This window comes from Chaetomium strumarium (assembly GCF_033439665.1).
Source record: "Chaetomium strumarium strain CBS 333.67 chromosome Unknown B0T15scaffold_3, whole genome shotgun sequence".
NCBI lineage: Eukaryota > Fungi > Ascomycota > Sordariomycetes > Sordariales > Chaetomiaceae > Chaetomium > Chaetomium strumarium.
The window spans coordinates 419,467-434,932 of record NW_026944431.1 but is presented as its reverse complement, the minus strand read 5'-3'; the positions used below and the strand labels follow the sequence as shown (position 1 = coordinate 434,932).

At 55.6% G+C, this 15,466-nt stretch overlaps 6 protein-coding genes across 6 annotated transcripts; 4 read left to right on the top strand and 2 right to left on the bottom strand.

Annotated features, from left to right (window-relative positions):
* Window positions 1-210: 210 nt before the first annotated feature.
* On the bottom strand, window positions 211-966 carry B0T15DRAFT_491957 (uncharacterized protein; the record flags this gene model as incomplete). The annotated part of the gene is made up of 2 exons (XM_062866821.1): window positions 211-430; window positions 557-966. 2 exons carry the CDS (start codon window positions 964-966, stop codon window positions 211-213), a joined length of 630 nt encoding a protein of 209 aa, XP_062722186.1.
* A 1,434-nt stretch (window positions 967-2,400) lies between these two features.
* Window positions 2,401-4,394, top strand: B0T15DRAFT_509788 (fido domain-containing protein; the record flags this gene model as incomplete). Its single annotated transcript, XM_062867812.1, has 7 exons — window positions 2,401-2,423; window positions 2,561-2,590; window positions 2,740-2,776; window positions 2,911-2,932; window positions 2,978-3,010; window positions 3,200-3,660; window positions 3,735-4,394. The coding sequence occupies 7 exons, from the start codon at window positions 2,401-2,403 to the stop codon at window positions 4,392-4,394; spliced, it is 1,266 nt and encodes a 421-aa protein (XP_062722185.1).
* Window positions 4,395-6,363: 1,969 nt separating this feature from the next.
* Window positions 6,364-8,209, top strand: B0T15DRAFT_527111 (uncharacterized protein). The gene is made up of 2 exons (XM_062868950.1): window positions 6,364-7,450; window positions 7,517-8,209. The coding sequence occupies exons 1-2, from the start codon at window positions 6,843-6,845 to the stop codon at window positions 7,896-7,898; spliced, it is 990 nt and encodes a 329-aa protein (XP_062722184.1). The 5' UTR covers window positions 6,364-6,842; the 3' UTR covers window positions 7,899-8,209.
* A 1,046-nt stretch (window positions 8,210-9,255) lies between these two features.
* Window positions 9,256-12,029, top strand: B0T15DRAFT_138922 (uncharacterized protein). Its single transcript, XM_062861860.1, has 2 exons — window positions 9,256-9,789; window positions 9,853-12,029. Exons 1-2 carry the CDS (start codon window positions 9,340-9,342, stop codon window positions 11,845-11,847), a joined length of 2,445 nt encoding a protein of 814 aa, XP_062722183.1. The 5' UTR covers window positions 9,256-9,339; the 3' UTR covers window positions 11,848-12,029.
* Window positions 12,030-13,213: 1,184 nt separating this feature from the next.
* On the top strand, window positions 13,214-14,227 carry B0T15DRAFT_491952 (Alpha/Beta hydrolase protein; the record flags this gene model as incomplete). The annotated part of the gene is made up of 2 exons (XM_062866820.1): window positions 13,214-13,708; window positions 13,778-14,227. The coding sequence occupies 2 exons, from the start codon at window positions 13,214-13,216 to the stop codon at window positions 14,225-14,227; spliced, it is 945 nt and encodes a 314-aa protein (XP_062722182.1).
* Window positions 14,228-14,455: 228 nt separating this feature from the next.
* Window positions 14,456-15,136, bottom strand: B0T15DRAFT_491951 (uncharacterized protein; the record flags this gene model as incomplete). Its single annotated transcript, XM_062866819.1, has 2 exons — window positions 14,456-14,878; window positions 14,921-15,136. The coding sequence occupies 2 exons, from the start codon at window positions 15,134-15,136 to the stop codon at window positions 14,456-14,458; spliced, it is 639 nt and encodes a 212-aa protein (XP_062722181.1).
* Window positions 15,137-15,466: the final 330 nt, after the last annotated feature.

The window sequence follows — 15,466 nt, the reverse complement described above, 5'->3', positions numbered from 1 at the left end:
ACGCACACATGTATGAGGAAGGTATACCAAGCCCGTCGACGTGTCGAGTCGATGGGCTACCTCCAGCCGTTCACGATAGCAATTGCTAATATTAAGCTGATTGTAAGCTACCGGGCTGTAGCCTCAACTCCCTCTCTTTCTCCATATTTGGGTATCATCCGGCCCATCTCTCATTATGGCTGCCCCAAAAAAGTCTATCGAAACGCCAGATCACTTCTCTTCTCTATTGCCACCGGCATCCGGCTCATCCAACTGAAGCCCCAACCGCTTCCTCAGTCCCCGCGTGAGTCTCTTGCCTCCCGTCTTCCTTTGTCTGTCCCTCTCCCTCAGTAGCTCCTCCTGCCTCTGTCTCACCTGCTCCTTCTCTTCGGCCCTTGCTTTTTTATTCTCCCGCGCCGACTGCTTCACCAGCGCCGGCAGCTTGTCCTCCCTGAACAAGTAAAATGTGATGTCAGCCTTTCTGTGGTTCTTCCTGATTGATTGCGATGAGAGAGAGCTCAAGGCCAGGGGTAGAAAAAGACTAAAAAGTCCTTGCAAAAGAAAAAAAAATACATACCAGTCCTCTAGCTCACGCAGCGAAACGTGCTCCAGGATCTTGTCGTACGGTACGATACCACGCGCCAAGGGGTTATCCCGGTAGCCAACGTAGTAGATAGCGACCGTTTGCGTATGGCCGGGCGGGAAATGGGGAAAGTGGCGCGGCATCATGACCTTGTCGATGATGTAGCCCGTCGTCTTGTTGTCGGGCTGCCGAAGCGAGATCTTCGGCGGCGGGGTGGATCGAGGCACGTAGCCTCCCCGGATGCAAGGCCCAGTCCCGGTGGGCGGGAGAAACCTTAGGGTACGGCGACGACGTGGAATCTCATCATCACTGCTGTTGGTCGCTGTGTCTGAGTCGCTGTCGCTGTCACAAAGAGCACTGGACGATTCGGAGGACAAGTCTGACAGTTCACTCGAGTCGGTCATTATTTTGTCTTGAACTTGCGTGCTGTTGAAAGACACTTTGTTAGCGAGCAAACCATAGACTGCAGGGCACTGCTGGTATTCACCTGTAGAGGCTGTAGGGCAAAGCGCTTCAGGGTTGTGATGAGCGAAAGTGCTTGGCCAGAGAGAGTTGTGGACGAGGAAGTGCTCACAAGTTGCAGAGGCCGATAGGCTGGTTGGGAGAGGCCCTCTAGACTCTAAGTCGCTCGCTCGCTGGGATTCAAGCGACCGATTGGCATGTCCAGCGGAGAAGGCAGGGGCAAAACCCCGGTGATGTGAAAGTGAGTGAGGCATCCAGAGGACCCAGGTTTGAGTAACTCCCTCTATGTTATGGGCCTGCACCTACTGGGAGGTTTTGAGTTTAATGCCGATGAAAGTCGCCCGTATATCGGGCGTGAGAAGGGAGCAGAAAGGTCCGATCATGGGGTTACTTCTTGCTCACGATAGAACTTGATCTCCCTGGAGGAGGAGCCTCAATATTCACCTGCCTCGTCCTCACTTATCTCAGATTCAGACCAGTTCTGGGTGTAATTGTTGGGTTACCATTACCAGGGCCCACAACTACTGAATGCAGCCAATCAAATCATCGCAGCAACCAACACCCAGAACTGGTCTGAGTGGGCGATTTGAACCGCACCCCGAAGCATCGATAGAATTAAGCAGTATCAATCGGTTACCAGAGCTTCCGGAGGCTCTCTCGGTCAGTCTCTATACGAGGTTACCTTTATGGACTCCTTATATAAAAGCTAGCCAAAGTATAGAGGGGTTGGTTAAACAAGAAGAAAGTAACCGTTAGGTCCGGAAAACGCTTTGCCCTTACCGTTTAGCAAAACCAATAGATAGTAATGATAAAAGCGGTATTATCAGGAAGCTATGCTAATTATCTAGCTCCGTATTAAATATAAGGATCATTCATGTTACGGTAGTTGAGAAATTCGCGAATGGAAATAGGGTCTTTTTTAATTTGTATAGGAGCGTTGTGTGCAAAAAGGTGGGCCAGATCCTCAATTGGCTAGCATGGACGTCATTACATACAATTGTCCACGGTCTTACGAAGTACCGTGCTTACGTCTTACATATCCGCACGGACCATCCACACCACTTGCAGCTGCAGGCCGTAACAACGCCTACAAAAGACGTCTGACCTGAGATAAGTCCTCACAGGGAAATCAAAAATGCTGTTCACCAAAGAGGCGAGTTCATATCCGTTCTGTACAGCTACTAGCAGCAGCTTATGATGTTAGCGGGCTTGTGTAAGGTACCCAGGTAGGTGCTCTACATTAGCCCCGAGGCTCTTGGGTCCTGGTCCAGCGTCCATGCACCTACCTTACCTTACCTACGCAATCACTTTTGAACCTACCTTACCAATAGGGCAGGCCCGAGGTGTGGCAAGAGTCTGAGATATAAGCTCGAAGAATGGCTGCCTTCAACTACCTAAGGTAAGTACCTAGGTAGGTAGGTATACGTCAAGCGATCGCCTACGGTTACCCGTTTGGGCTCTGCCCACGCGGGCCCGTGGGTGTTCTCGGTAGCCCAATTTGCCCGTAGGTAAGTTTTGGGTATTGCCACTAGCTAGTGTACGTACCATCTTCATACATGTCAGCAGGTAAGGCGGCCTGTGAGATAGCAGCCTCGTGCCCTCGTCTCGTCTGTGCATCTGAGGGAATGACGTCGTCATCCGAAGTAGGTATCTGCCACTTCATCGGATGACAGGGCCAACGAGAGTCATTGATGAGTTGTCTGGTACTTAAACAGGCACGCGCTGGCCACAAAAAAAGAGAGCGATCCTATGGTATGTGCGCTGGGTACCTCTCTATTTTTGTGGCCATAGCGTGACAGGATTAGGTTCGATTCCTAACAGCGCTGGCTCAATGATGGGACGGTTTGGTGTAAGGTAGTTTGAGTGTCGTGACTACCATTTGAAAGGAGAGTACCATCGAGACAGGAAGTAGGTATTCGCCACTCATGAGGGCCGTGACTACCCTTTGACAAGGGCTTAGTGGCAACATGAAGACAGTGCACAGGCGTGAGCTTTGCCTGGGGGCCTATATTAACCTTGTCATACCCTCAAATCTTGCTTTTTCTCTTGTCGTTCTTCGTAGCAGATCCCCGACCAGATTGAGCTATAGCGCCCAGCTGCCATCGCTGTTGAGTTCATCGTGCTCTTTATTCTCTTAAAATCTATCCACGTCACAATGTCTCGCCAGCACCCGAGGAAGCGACTCAGGTCTTTTCCCGGAGTTGCGACTTGAGATCGGGTCGGGCTCCTCCTCGCCCAGCGGATCGCCCTCGTCGCGTCCGCCCTCGGCGTCTTCGCCCATGCCCCAGCCAATCCAGCAGATTGGCGACCTTCGTGAGGACGTTTTCAAGACGTTCTCCAAGGGCTGGCCCTCCTGGAACGGCCCTGACCCCCGCGAGCCCAAGTTCACCATCCGGCTTGCGAAGCAGCTGCGGGAAGAGGCTGCGCGCCAGCATTTTGTGGAAGACCCCGCCAAGATCATTCACACTGTGCGGGCCGGCTCGCAGAGAAGCTCTTCCGCGAAGTCCGCTGAAGCTTGGGAAAGCCTGGAGGGCGCACTGGTGCAGCTGGTCTATTCCTCCAACTTGATCGAGTCCGCTGGGAATAGCCTGCGAGTGACCATCAATCTTTGCCAGGCTGTGTTCCGCGGTGAGGCGGTCCCGATCGACATTGAGGAGCGTGACCCCGAGTATAAGGCCCACCTGGAGCATCTCGTCCGACGGGTCATTAGCACGTGATCCGGTCGCGCCGCGAGATTGTGCAACACGCACAAGCCTTGACCTTCATCATTGATCATACCGTGATGAACAAGGAGCCGTGGTCCGAGGCGCTAATCCTCGAAGCACATCGCATCCTCTATACCAGCCTCGACTCGGACGTCGAAGCCGGAAAGTACCGCACCTACAAGGTAGCCGTCAAATACGAAAAGCCTGGCCAGCAACGGGCCAAGGCAAGCCAGTACATGCGAGCGAAGGTCGTCCCAAAATACATGAAGGAAATGGTCGAGAATCTTAACCAGGACATGCAAGAGGCAGAGAAGACTGGCAGTATCGACCCCTATACGCTCGCCGCTCACTACCACCATCAATTCGTCAACATCCACCCGTTCGGCGACGGCAACGGCCGGATGTCGCGGATCATCCTCAATGCGATCCTGCTTCGTTACGCCGGCCACGTGGCAGAGATCGGCCTTGACGACAATGAGCGGGATGAGTACCTGCGGATTGCAACCCGAGCGTCCAAAGTTTTCCATGCCGAGAACATGGAAATCGACTTTCACCAGCACACCCGCCATTTTGAATTGGCCAAGTTCGTTCTCACCAAGTCGAAAAGGAATCTAGAGAGATTGTGGAACTGGGCAACCAGTACGAATGACGGAGATGAGGCATAAAGGCTGGATAGGCGTTACACTATGTTTTATCATCGAAGCGTTTGTTTTCGAGATGGGGAATTCATGGCTACTTGAGGTTTAGCGTTGTTGTAATCAGGACCTAATTAGGAACGGCCATTAGTGGTGAAGGAAGTTAGGAGTCAGAGGAGGACTTTTATCCAGTTTTAGCTTTAGACGGTCAGATGTCTAGGTTAGAGGGGCTTTATCATATAATTAGCCTGCCCAAAGAAAGTTAGAAAAAACCTAACTAGCACTTTCACCCTACTTATTTCAGTGGACAGTAACCTCTTGCTGCTATACTCTGTGCCACGATGGTCCACGGCGCCAAGGACAGAAATGCCTCAACGCCCGACAGAGAGTTCGTCCTCGACGATGGTATAGTCCGCGCTCCACATCCAGCCTGCTGAAGGCGGATGAGATTTCGGTCATCGGCGGAGCCTACTATCGAGACCAGGACGTGTGTTGTCTTGGAAGGAAGATAGTTACCTAAGGTAGGCACAAGTACTACTAGTAGACTGTAGACCTGGTATTGTACACAGCTCGGCCAAATGAAAGATCATTCAGGTAGGTGCGGGAGACAAGACCAGGCACAGACACATACCTTATACCTTATGCCTTAGTGTACATAAGGTACCTAGTATGTCCATAGGTATGTACCTACCTAGGGTCAATCGCTGATGCTGTGCCATGGACCGGCAGGGCAGGCGGCAAGCACATCTTATGATCCGCGGATGTGCGCCGGCGGCCGGCGGCCACTTCCGCGGCCGATCGCATCATGTCTGTGCCGTAACCCGACAGGCGGCAGGCCCTAGACATCAGTTAGCGCCGGGTTGACGAGTGAAATGCCGACTCTGCCGAATCAGAGTGAGCTGCGAGTTGGGGCACCACCTGCACGATCTTTGAATGCACTCAACCAACTTATCTGCTGTTGACCAGGTCACCACCAGAAAGCCTGCAGAATGTTGACACCAAGATAGTACCATGTGCTTACCTTGATATACCACACACACCTGCAACTCGCATCGATGGTTGAAGAAGTTCTCCGAGCTTGAGAGTTACACGTGTAAGCGCCCGGTATCTGAGGAGCCGACAGAGTTCCCGCTCTGGTGTACCGGAAATCACACCATTGGTTGTGAAGTTGCGGGCACAAAATTCAACATCCCTGTCATTTTGCGCTCATTTGAGAATAGCAGAGTCTTGCCGACAAAGCCAAGACCACACCCGAGACTCCACCCACTCTTTGACGCTCCGCGCCCGAGCCTCCCTTGACCGCTCAACTGGTTTTCCTCCCGGAACAACACCAGCCAATAAGCCCAACTTCGACTTACTGTGTAGTTGTTTAATGGCTGGCCAATTATTTCCACTACACAGGTATTTTCACTCTTTTATGTATGCTGCAGCGATTTCACTGGCCTTGCGCTTCCGCGTCTGGACGCCATGCCCAAGCTTGCGGCCAAACCCCAAGACCCCGTCGCAACCAATGAGCGGCGGAGCATGATCAGCTTTTGCCGGAGACCCCGGCCCAAGTGTCTCGGGTTGTCACATGCGGTCGATCCGACACTGCACTGCACTTCTCTCGCATCCTGGACGGCGATCACACAAAGTCCCCTACGAGCTTTTTGGAGGGCTCGTACGAGGTTTGCACCTTTTCGCTCACCAAGCATGCCCAATGCGCTGGGATGAAGCTTCGCCTGTGTCAGGTCGGCGTGCTTCCGCCGAGCCCGACACTCATTGTGCAACCACTGTACCGGCGCACAGCGTTTTACCTCCACTCTTCAAGGCTTTCCCCGGCGGCCCGTCCACAGTCGAGAAGCTGACCCATGGTGATATTTCGCGGCGTCATTGGACAAGCGCGCTGGGGTCTCCATCGTCGTCCCATATTTCGCAATGTAACTCTGTTCCGCTAAGCGATCTCCGAGCGGAGATGGTTTGCTTGGTCTATCGGGTTTGTCGTGTCAACGAAGATATACCCCTTCTCCCCCCCCCCCCCCTCGACGTCATGTCATGCTCTCTTCCGCCCTCCCACCCCAGATCCTGGCATCACATCCTTCGAGTCAGGCCATATACTTGGCCTCGGCCCTGATTGCCCTGATCTACTTTGCATGAATCTGTTCCCAAGCCCTGCTGTTATTCTACCCACTGTTTAATCATCACACATTTGGTCACTGCCACGGGCGTGGTTTCTCTGTTCTATCTCTCTACCCGTCATCATCACCGAGTGGCGTTTCCATCCTCACATTCGACAAGTCCTCCCCTTCCACGGGCGGGTCCCGCTTTCTCTTCGACCACGCTCTTTACAACTTACCGGACCTTTTTAATACGGTCATCGAATTCGACTGAGGGAGCCGCGAGAAGGGCAGTTAATACGACGGAAAACAGGCTGGTCTGTAGTCCAGTCATCCTAATTCGGGAGCAACAGGCGGTGGAGTCGCGCACACAGAGAGCAAAATGCTTTGGCAAAGGACGCTCGTGGCCTCCTTCCTGGCGACAGGGGCACAAGCTGGAATCGGGGGCCTAGTCGTGGAGGGCTGGACGCGCAACAGCCCGGCGATGGAGCGGAGGTTAGAAGAGGTGGCCAAGGCAAACCTAATGGCGCGCGGAGATCTCCTGGTGACAAGAGCGGAAGAGGAGGGGAACGATACACCACTCAAAGCCGATGGGAGCCTCGACCTGGAAGCGTGGAACACTCAGACGGACAAGGCCTGCCAAGAGGCGTTGAGGAAGGTGGGAACAGCATCGAACCCGTCGGGCGCCTGCGTGTGCTACAACTTGCCACTCATGAACAACGCGACGGGCGCATTCGAGGCCGACTTGAGGCTGTATCAGCTCAGCAAGCCCAGGGGCGACTTCCAGGGCATCCCACAGGACAAAATCGAGGTTGAGTTGTCCTACAAGGGCGCGTCGGTGTCCGAGCTCAAGGAGACGACGGAGGTCCCTGCAGCGGCGTCACTCAGGGCAAGGCAGGACGACGGCAACGGCACAGATCTCAGGATGCTGCAGTCATACATGTTTCTCGGGCAGGTGGATAAAGACAAAATGTCTGGCCAGATGACATCGTAAGTCAGACTTGAGGCAACTCTCTTGAGAAGGGCTTCCCGGTTTCAGGCTGACAATTTTCCCAGAGCACAACTCCAAGCGCTCGTCATGCCGATCGTGACCCTCAAAGCCACCAACGGCGAGGGCAAGGAGGTCACCACCAACGTGTCGCCCAACGAAGCCTCCTTCATCTCGGGCGTCTTCTCGAAAGAAGTGGTCATGAGCACGTTCCTCACGGCGCAGCAAGCTGTCGACAAGGAGGTGGCGAGCCTCAAGAACGGCACGACCGCCTTTGTACTCCCTGGGGTCCAGCTCATGATCTTCCCGATCGGTCTCATCATCACCAGCATTTGGTTGTTCCTTGGGCTGGTTGCCTATGGTATCGGCACGTACGAGCGCTACAACTTCCGGGAGATGCACAGGAGGAGGATTGCGGTCGTTGAGAAGGGGGGCGTGGCCAGGATTTAAGCATTCCAGCATTGGCTAATGGTGCTGTGAGTGAAAGAATATCTTCTGCGTTCCTTTTTTTGCATCTTTTTACATCTTTATACCAGACGCTCCGTGAGAGCGCGTGTCTTTATTTTGCAGATGATCTTTCTACATCAATACCGTCACACAAGGTCGGGTGTGTTTACTCGACACAGGGTAATTGCCAGCGGCAACCCCTCTGTGAGGTACATACTACATAGTCTTTGGAAATCAGTAAATAACACGCAGCATTGTCTTACCGGCTGTTGGTTAACATAGAAGATAGAGTGTCAAAAGACTTCTTCTTTCAGCTCTTCTTCCTGTGCTTCATGAAGACTTCAGTGTGCCTGACTCGGATCTTACGACAGACATGCAGGGCGAGTTCTCTACTACTGCACTGCCCCTGACCCACCGGACCTTCACCTGAAACACTTCCGGAGCCAAGCTTTCTTTCGCAAGAACTTTCGTGTCATTTGAGCTTTGCCCACAGCCACGCGCTCTCTGAGCCTCTTTTGGTGAGGATGCAGGATTGCATTGCATGACATTCTGCTGTCACTGACACCGACGAACTCCGGCGAACTGGAGCCGCTCTGCACCGCTGCCGAGTGCCGAATGTGCTGTGCTTGGCATCCCGTTCCCCGGAGACTGGACCCCCTGGTAGGGTTGCTCGCGGCGTGCACCATCCGAAAATTCACCTGGACCACAGGCGAGCATAGATGATAGCGAGGGAAAGCTTTGGTACTCAGCCAAACAGGTTGGTACGATGCTGAGGCTGGATTCGCGGCTCTCCAGGTGCCGCAGCAACAGTGAGATGGGATGGCTCCCCCGCTCTCCAGTCGGCCTTGAGTGGTTCGGTCGACTCCATAACGGCCTCCTTCCCGCCGGGCACTCCTGGCTTCGGGAACCGCCGTCTTGGAGTGGCGGCATTGAAGGAGGCGAATGGGGACCAGAATGGAGGCTCAGGTATCGCGGCACGACTCAGCAACCATGGTGACTGGCGGATCACGTTTCCCGTTTTTCCCTGTTCGACTCAAGGTTAACGGGTTGAGGTCTGTTTCGTTTCTTCAGACTGTGTGCAGCTCGGTTTCTCCTTCTCTTCGTCATTCAATTCACGGCCAGGTAGCTAGCTATTCGGTTGTCGATGCTCTCTGAGGTGCTCTTCCCACGGATATCGGATCCTTGTTCCCAAGCCATCGGCGGCAGAGGTTTGTCCAGGGACGTGCACAAGACGGAATCCGAGTAGCAGGTCCGTTCACTGTCTGCGGTGTTTGTCGGATCTCCAAGACCTGCCATCTCGGAAAGAAAAGCAAGTGTGCCGTTGGCGAGGTGAAGGTATACCCGCGGCCTTTTTTTAGGCTTGCGCGAACAGGCCCCCGTTTTCCAGTCCTTCAGCCGGTCACCTTCACATTTGCCTCCCGCTTATAGACAGCATTCCGGCAAGATGGGCGTGACGGACGTCTCGGCGCTCGTCGCCCAGATGCAGGAGACCCTGGCGGCAATACATAGCACGCTTGCCACGCTTGACCCGACACCGCACAACGTGAAGCTCGATGAGCTGGAGAAGAAACGCGACGATGCCATCCAGGCACTGGCTGCCGCCTTCTCTGCCGAGTCGGACTTCTTGGCCCGGAAACGGAAGGCCGAACGCGACGAAATTGCAGAGCGGCGAAGAAGGGAGGACGAGGAGCGTGAGAGGAGACGGCGGGAAGAAGACGAGGCGCTTGCCATGAGGGACCGCCAGGAAGACGACGCCCGCGATGGAAGGCTCAAGGAGCACACCAAGCAAGTTGAGCTGGAAACAGACAGTCTGATGACTCAGGCCGAAGACCAAGCCCGAATGGCCATTGAGGAGGGCCGAGAGAGGCTTCGGGCATTGCAGGCGAAGAGAAGGGTGAGTCTCGGGCTTCTCGTCGTCGTCTGTCTCCCTGGCGTGCAGCTAATAGATATCGACTAGGAACTCAATCGGCTCATCGAGGAGCAACTCGAGTTGGCACTGCCCACAATACTACCTGTCGCTCTCACCCGGGCGCGGAGGCCGACAATAACGAGCCCTACCCTGCCGACAGACACTAAACCGTCGGAGACTTCAAGGGACATAGAGGCTCCTGGCCACGCCGATGATGGTTACGACGGCCACAAAACACCTCGCCAAGCCCAGTCTCCAAGCCCGCAGGACATCTCGGAAGCCAGCCGTCCCGTACACGAACCAGAACAGCTCGCAACCAGTGCTGGGCAAGAAGTTCAACCTAACGACGTGGGCTCGAGAAGATCATCGGACCATGGCCACGGTGAGCCGTTTGATCCCGAGAGTGTGGCGCATGGCGCCTCAGACCATGATCCAAGTGAACACAAGCACGCCGGGTCGATGAAGCCGGTCCTGTCCCAGGAAGATGCACGCTCACATGAGGATCAGGGCTTTGTGACAGAGCCAGAAAGAGAGGAGGAGCACGGCGAGCGGCTCGAACACAAGGAGCCCGCTTCCCAGACGAGTCCGCTCCATGCCCATTTCAGGGTGGATTCTACATCACCAGAGCCCGCGTGTGATAATGATGACGACGACGACGATGATGATGACCATCCCGAGGACAACGAAACCGACACCGATTCTCCAGACTTCGTCACGCCGCTACCCTCTCAAGAAACACCGGCAGGTTCACTCCGCCAAGATAGCATCGACTCAGGACCCGGCTACGTGGAAAGCCAAGATCCGGCCGTAGGACAGTTTGCTCAGCACCACGAGGCATTGGGACCTCAACAGGCCACCACTGTCCAGGGCGGAGACGATCTCTTTGACGACGATGATCGGAGCGAAGACCTCCATGTCCCGCCACGAGACAGCGACACCGGCGACGCTTATGCCAGTCCACACGGAGCCCGGCCTACTGGTACGGAACAGACAGCGAAAGAGCGCGTGGCAAACCGAGGCACGGTCCGGAGAATCCCCGAACTAACAATCGAGGTCCCAACCTACCCCGAGCAGTTTGCGCGTAGCAGAAGCTTGGCCGAGGAGATGGAGAGTTACTTTGACAGGAGCGGCGAACCGCAGGCATGGCCCGGGTCGCCACCTCCTCTGCCACCGCACGAACTGGTCAGGGGGGCGGTACTACAGGAGGACAGCCGGCAGACGGAGGTGCCACAAGAGTCACCGGGCGGTAGGGGTCTTGCTGCCAGCAGACATCATAATAACTCTGAGCAGCCGGAAACCCCTTCTTCCGAACTGGAGTCACTTATCTCGTCATCCGAGTACGTAACGCCGGAGGCCTCATCAGCACAGCGAGACGACGCCACCAATGTGTTATGGCGTGGAAACGACGGGTGGACGCCGCAGTCCCAGCGCACCATAAGCACTGTATCGTCTCCTCCATCGCCATCGCCATGGCCGTTCGACACGGCGAAGCCCGAGCCTGCAAGCGGCAGTCATGTACTGGCAGCTACTACTAGTATCACCGAGTCATCACCATACCATTCCCACCAGGGTCAAGACACTGGGCGGCAGCACCCGTTCGGTGACGAGGCGGACAACAAGACGCCCGTGAGCCTCACCGCGCCCTGGCAACGACGGGACTTCTCCGAGCCGAGCCTCGGTGCTACCGGCGGACGCACCGACGGCCTCGACAACGGCCCGGAGAGCCCCACCAGCGGAGGGAGCAATACCGGAGGAGGCCTCTTCAAACGGATGCGCAGCATCTTCGAACCGCCGCGGTCCAGACCAGCAAGCCCGACCCGCGACCACCACCACCATCACCATCGCCCCAGCTCGTTCCCAACACGCCCCTCCAGCGGTGCCTGGTTTTCTGACCGGACTCGGCAACAACAACAACAACAACAACAACAACAACGACGAGGCGGAGGAGATGCGGAGATGCAGTCGCCGACGCGAGAGCGGTTCCCCTCCTTCATCTCCAGCCCCCCCACCAGCCCGCTCTCACCTCGGGCTCGTCACAATTGACTACGCTCGGGCAGCGAAACGGAGATAGGAGGAGGAGGAGGCAGAGGGAAAGAAAGAGGGTCTAGTAGTAGTCAGGCTCTCTCAAAGCAGCAACAGCAGCAGCAACAGCAGTCGATACCAGCCAACAAGGGGGTGATCGTGCTCGAAAACAACTTTGATCGGCTCAGGGTCCTCTCCATCACGGCCGTCGTCTCGGTTGACGACGACGACGACGATGATGATTCTTCCTCTGATAGGAGTAGCAGTAGCGATGAAGAAGAGGGGAGTACCATCACCACCACTACTACTATTATTACTAGTAGTCATGACCTCGGTGATGGCGAGCAGCAGCAGCAGCCACAGAAACAGAAGCGGCTGCGGCGGATGGGGCATGGCGGCATCGGTCATGTAAGACGCGGCACTTCTACCGCTATCAGCAGTAATCGCACTAGTAGCACTGGTGCTAGTGGAAGCGGTTCTGGTTCGGGTTGTAGACATATCGAGGCTGTGGGCGAGGCGAGGCTGGCCTGGCGCTGGGTCGAGGGATGGCGCGCGAGGCTGCAGAAGGGCGGGGACGTGGTGGAGAGGGCGAGATGGGAGTGGCGGCTGGAGCGCCAGATGCGGGTGCCGAATGCGGTGCCTGTCGTTGTGGTGAGGGAGCCGGAGGTGGTGGAACGCGAGTAATTAGTAGGGGCAATACATTGGTGGTGCTAGGTACTGTATGAGTCGGATGCAGGGGTAATAACATCAGCTCACACACACACGCACACATGGACTCAGGATGTACCTAGATCGGTTGGATGACGATGCACATGCAGCAAAAATGTCCGAACCGCGGAGAGAGTTCCTCCTTGCCCATTCAGCCATATTGGAGCCACGGCGGAGAATGCTTGTTAAGTCCAAGTTGGGGTAGCCTCCTGTACTCTAGCTACCGATCTTCAACCCTTTGCCCCTCCGACGAGGTCCTGCCACGTACTAAATTCCACCAATTCTAAGCATCGTCCACCTCTAATCGAGCTTTCAGATGGAACGATGCCTTGGTTAACGTTAAGGCCTCCTCCCCCCAGACCCACCCGGGCAGGGCAGGGCAGGGCTAAGCATCCGGGTAAATAGGGGCCCTGTATCTGATCCCTTCCCGATTGGACTTGCATATGTTCCGAAACATCAACTCCAGCAACCGAAGGCAGCGGGGGAAGGGAGGTCTGTATCTTTATGAGATCCCGCGGGGGTTGGGTCTGTGGCGGAGACGATGGATGTTCACAGAGAACGTGAAGAGTTAAATACCTGGTACACAGCCGATGCCCGTCCGCTAATCCGCTAACCACCGCGCCCATCAGACATTCCGGACTATTTGGTAGTATTATCTTTGACAACCCAACAATCTACGATGAAGCTTCTGAGCTGTCTGTCAGCCGTGCTGGCCCTCATGGGCAGTACTGGTAGCATCGTCGCGGCGCACCCGGTGTTTGACCAGCTGATGGAGCCCAGCTCCCCCCTGCGGCGCGCCCAGGCTGCTCTCACGCGCGTCAACGACTTCGGGCCCAACAGCTCCAACACCAAGATGTACATCTACGTGCCGAACAAGCTGGCCGCGAAGCCGCCCGTCATCGTGGCCATCCACTACTGCACGGGAACGGCGCAGGCGTACTACAGCGGGTCGCCGTATGCGCAGCTGGCCGACCAGAAGGGCTTCATCGTCATCTACCCGGAGTCGCCCTACAGCGGCACGTGCTGGGATGTCTCGTCGCGGTCGGCGCTCACGCACAACGGCGGCGGCGACAGCAACTCGATCGCCAACATGGTCACCTACACGCTGAACAAGTACAACGGCGACGCCAGCAAGGTGTTTGTCACGGGCAGCTCGTCCGGCGCCATGATGACGGTACGTGACCTAGCAAAGTACTACTACTAGTAGTCTGGTAGTACTAGTATAGTACTCACAGTTATACAGAACGTCATGGCAGCCACCTACCCGGAGCTGTTCGCCGCGGGCATCGTCTACTCGGGCACCGCGGCCGGCTGCTTCTACTCGCAGTCCGGCGGCGTCAACCAGTGGAACAACTCGTGCGCCAACGGGCAGGCGCGCGGCACGCCCGAAGTGTGGGCCAAGATGGTCTTCGACATGTACCCGGGCTACGGCGGCGCGCGGCCCAAGATGCAGATCTACCACGGCTCGGCCGACACCACGCTCTACGCGGCCAACTACAACGAGACCATCAAGCAGTGGTGCGGCGTCTTCGGCTACGACTACACCCGCCCGGACGCCACGCTGCCCAACACGCCCCAGGCCCGCTACACCACCTACACCTGGGGCGACAAGCTGGTCGGCGTCTATGCCCAGGGCGTCGGCCACTCGGTGCCCATCCGCGGCAGCGACGATATGAAGTTCTTTGGTTTGTAAAGGGCTGTGTGTGTATCTACGATGGTAGGGAAAAAGGGGTATATTACTAGCCCAGTCAGGTACTAGTAGTACTACTAGTAGCTAAGGTAGTATTAACTAACACTCCCTTCGGTTCTTCTCAAAATCAAAAGGGATGTAGGGTGATGTTTGTCCAGTGCGTTAGATGTTAAGTACTTGGTAGGTACCTTCAGCCTCCCTCACTATGCTATGCTTAGGGCACAAAAAGCATCAACCATCGTCGGCCTCGCCCCAGGTGGAATTGCTGGTCTCCCGAACGAAGATGGAAATCAGCCTGGCGAAGTTGGCATTTTGCATGAAGATCACCTCGGCCTGGAAGAACTGCCCGGAGCTCACCATCTCCTCCCTCCGCTGCTCGATCTGCGGTCCGACTACCGCACCAAGCAGGTCGGCCTTTGCAGACCGACACCGGTTGCACCTCGGCGGCTTTGTTCCGCGCTCGCTGATGGTCGGGCTCAATCGCTGGAGAAACTCGCTGATGATGGAGTTCGAGTTTCTCTGGTCTTCCGCGCTGCGCGAGGTCGGGATAGGGAAGGGCGCGCCGACATGCGCGCAGTCGCGGCCCTCGAACTTCATGCCGAGCCGGCACATCGGGCAGGTGATGGCGCGTTGGTCGGCTCTGCACCGAGTGTACTAGTCCCGGATGCAGTCGCGACAGGTCATGTGTCCGCAGACAAGGATGGCGCCCTGCGCGAGGTTGCCGTCGGATCCCGATGACGATGGCGATGGCGGGATACCCAAGATGTCGAGTTCATTGAGTCGGCATATGGGACACACGGCGAAGGGGGGCTGCGGCGTGTCTTCCTTGACCTTGTGCTCGAGATATTGTCGAATCTCCTTCCAGAGAGTAGCCTCAGTGCGGCATGTGTTTTCGGACATCTTCTCTGCCATGGTGGAATCGTGGATATGATTGTTAATTTTGAAGTCGTACGCAGAGGGGTTTGTTTGTGGAAAGTGTTTTGGCTGAAGTCTGGTTGATCGGTTGGTTGGGTCAGATTCCATGAAGTCGGTTTGTTTAAATAGTAGGTATGTTAGTTGGAGTTTGACAATCACTGCAACAAAATAACGACATTGGACCATTCAAATCATTTGATCATTTCGAGGTGTCCTGTGATGTCCTGTTCAGAGGTGGCAACGTACTTGAGGGTCCGGGGCCATCGACTACTAAGTGACGCTGCTAATAGTGTTTTCTTTTCCCTTTGCCTCTCTTTCTTACTTTCT

Coding starts and splice junctions, on each gene's coding strand:
- B0T15DRAFT_138922 (XM_062861860.1), top strand. CDS start 9,340: ATGGGCGTGACGGACGTCTCGGCGCTCGTCGCCCAGATGCAGGAGACC. Junction 9,790..9,852: donor CATTGCAGGCGAAGAGAAGG/GTGAGTCTCGGG, acceptor GATATCGACTAG/GAACTCAATCGGCTCATCGA.
- B0T15DRAFT_527111 (XM_062868950.1), top strand. CDS start 6,843: ATGCTTTGGCAAAGGACGCTCGTGGCCTCCTTCCTGGCGACAGGGGCA. Junction 7,451..7,516: donor ATGTCTGGCCAGATGACATC/GTAAGTCAGACT, acceptor CAATTTTCCCAG/AGCACAACTCCAAGCGCTCG.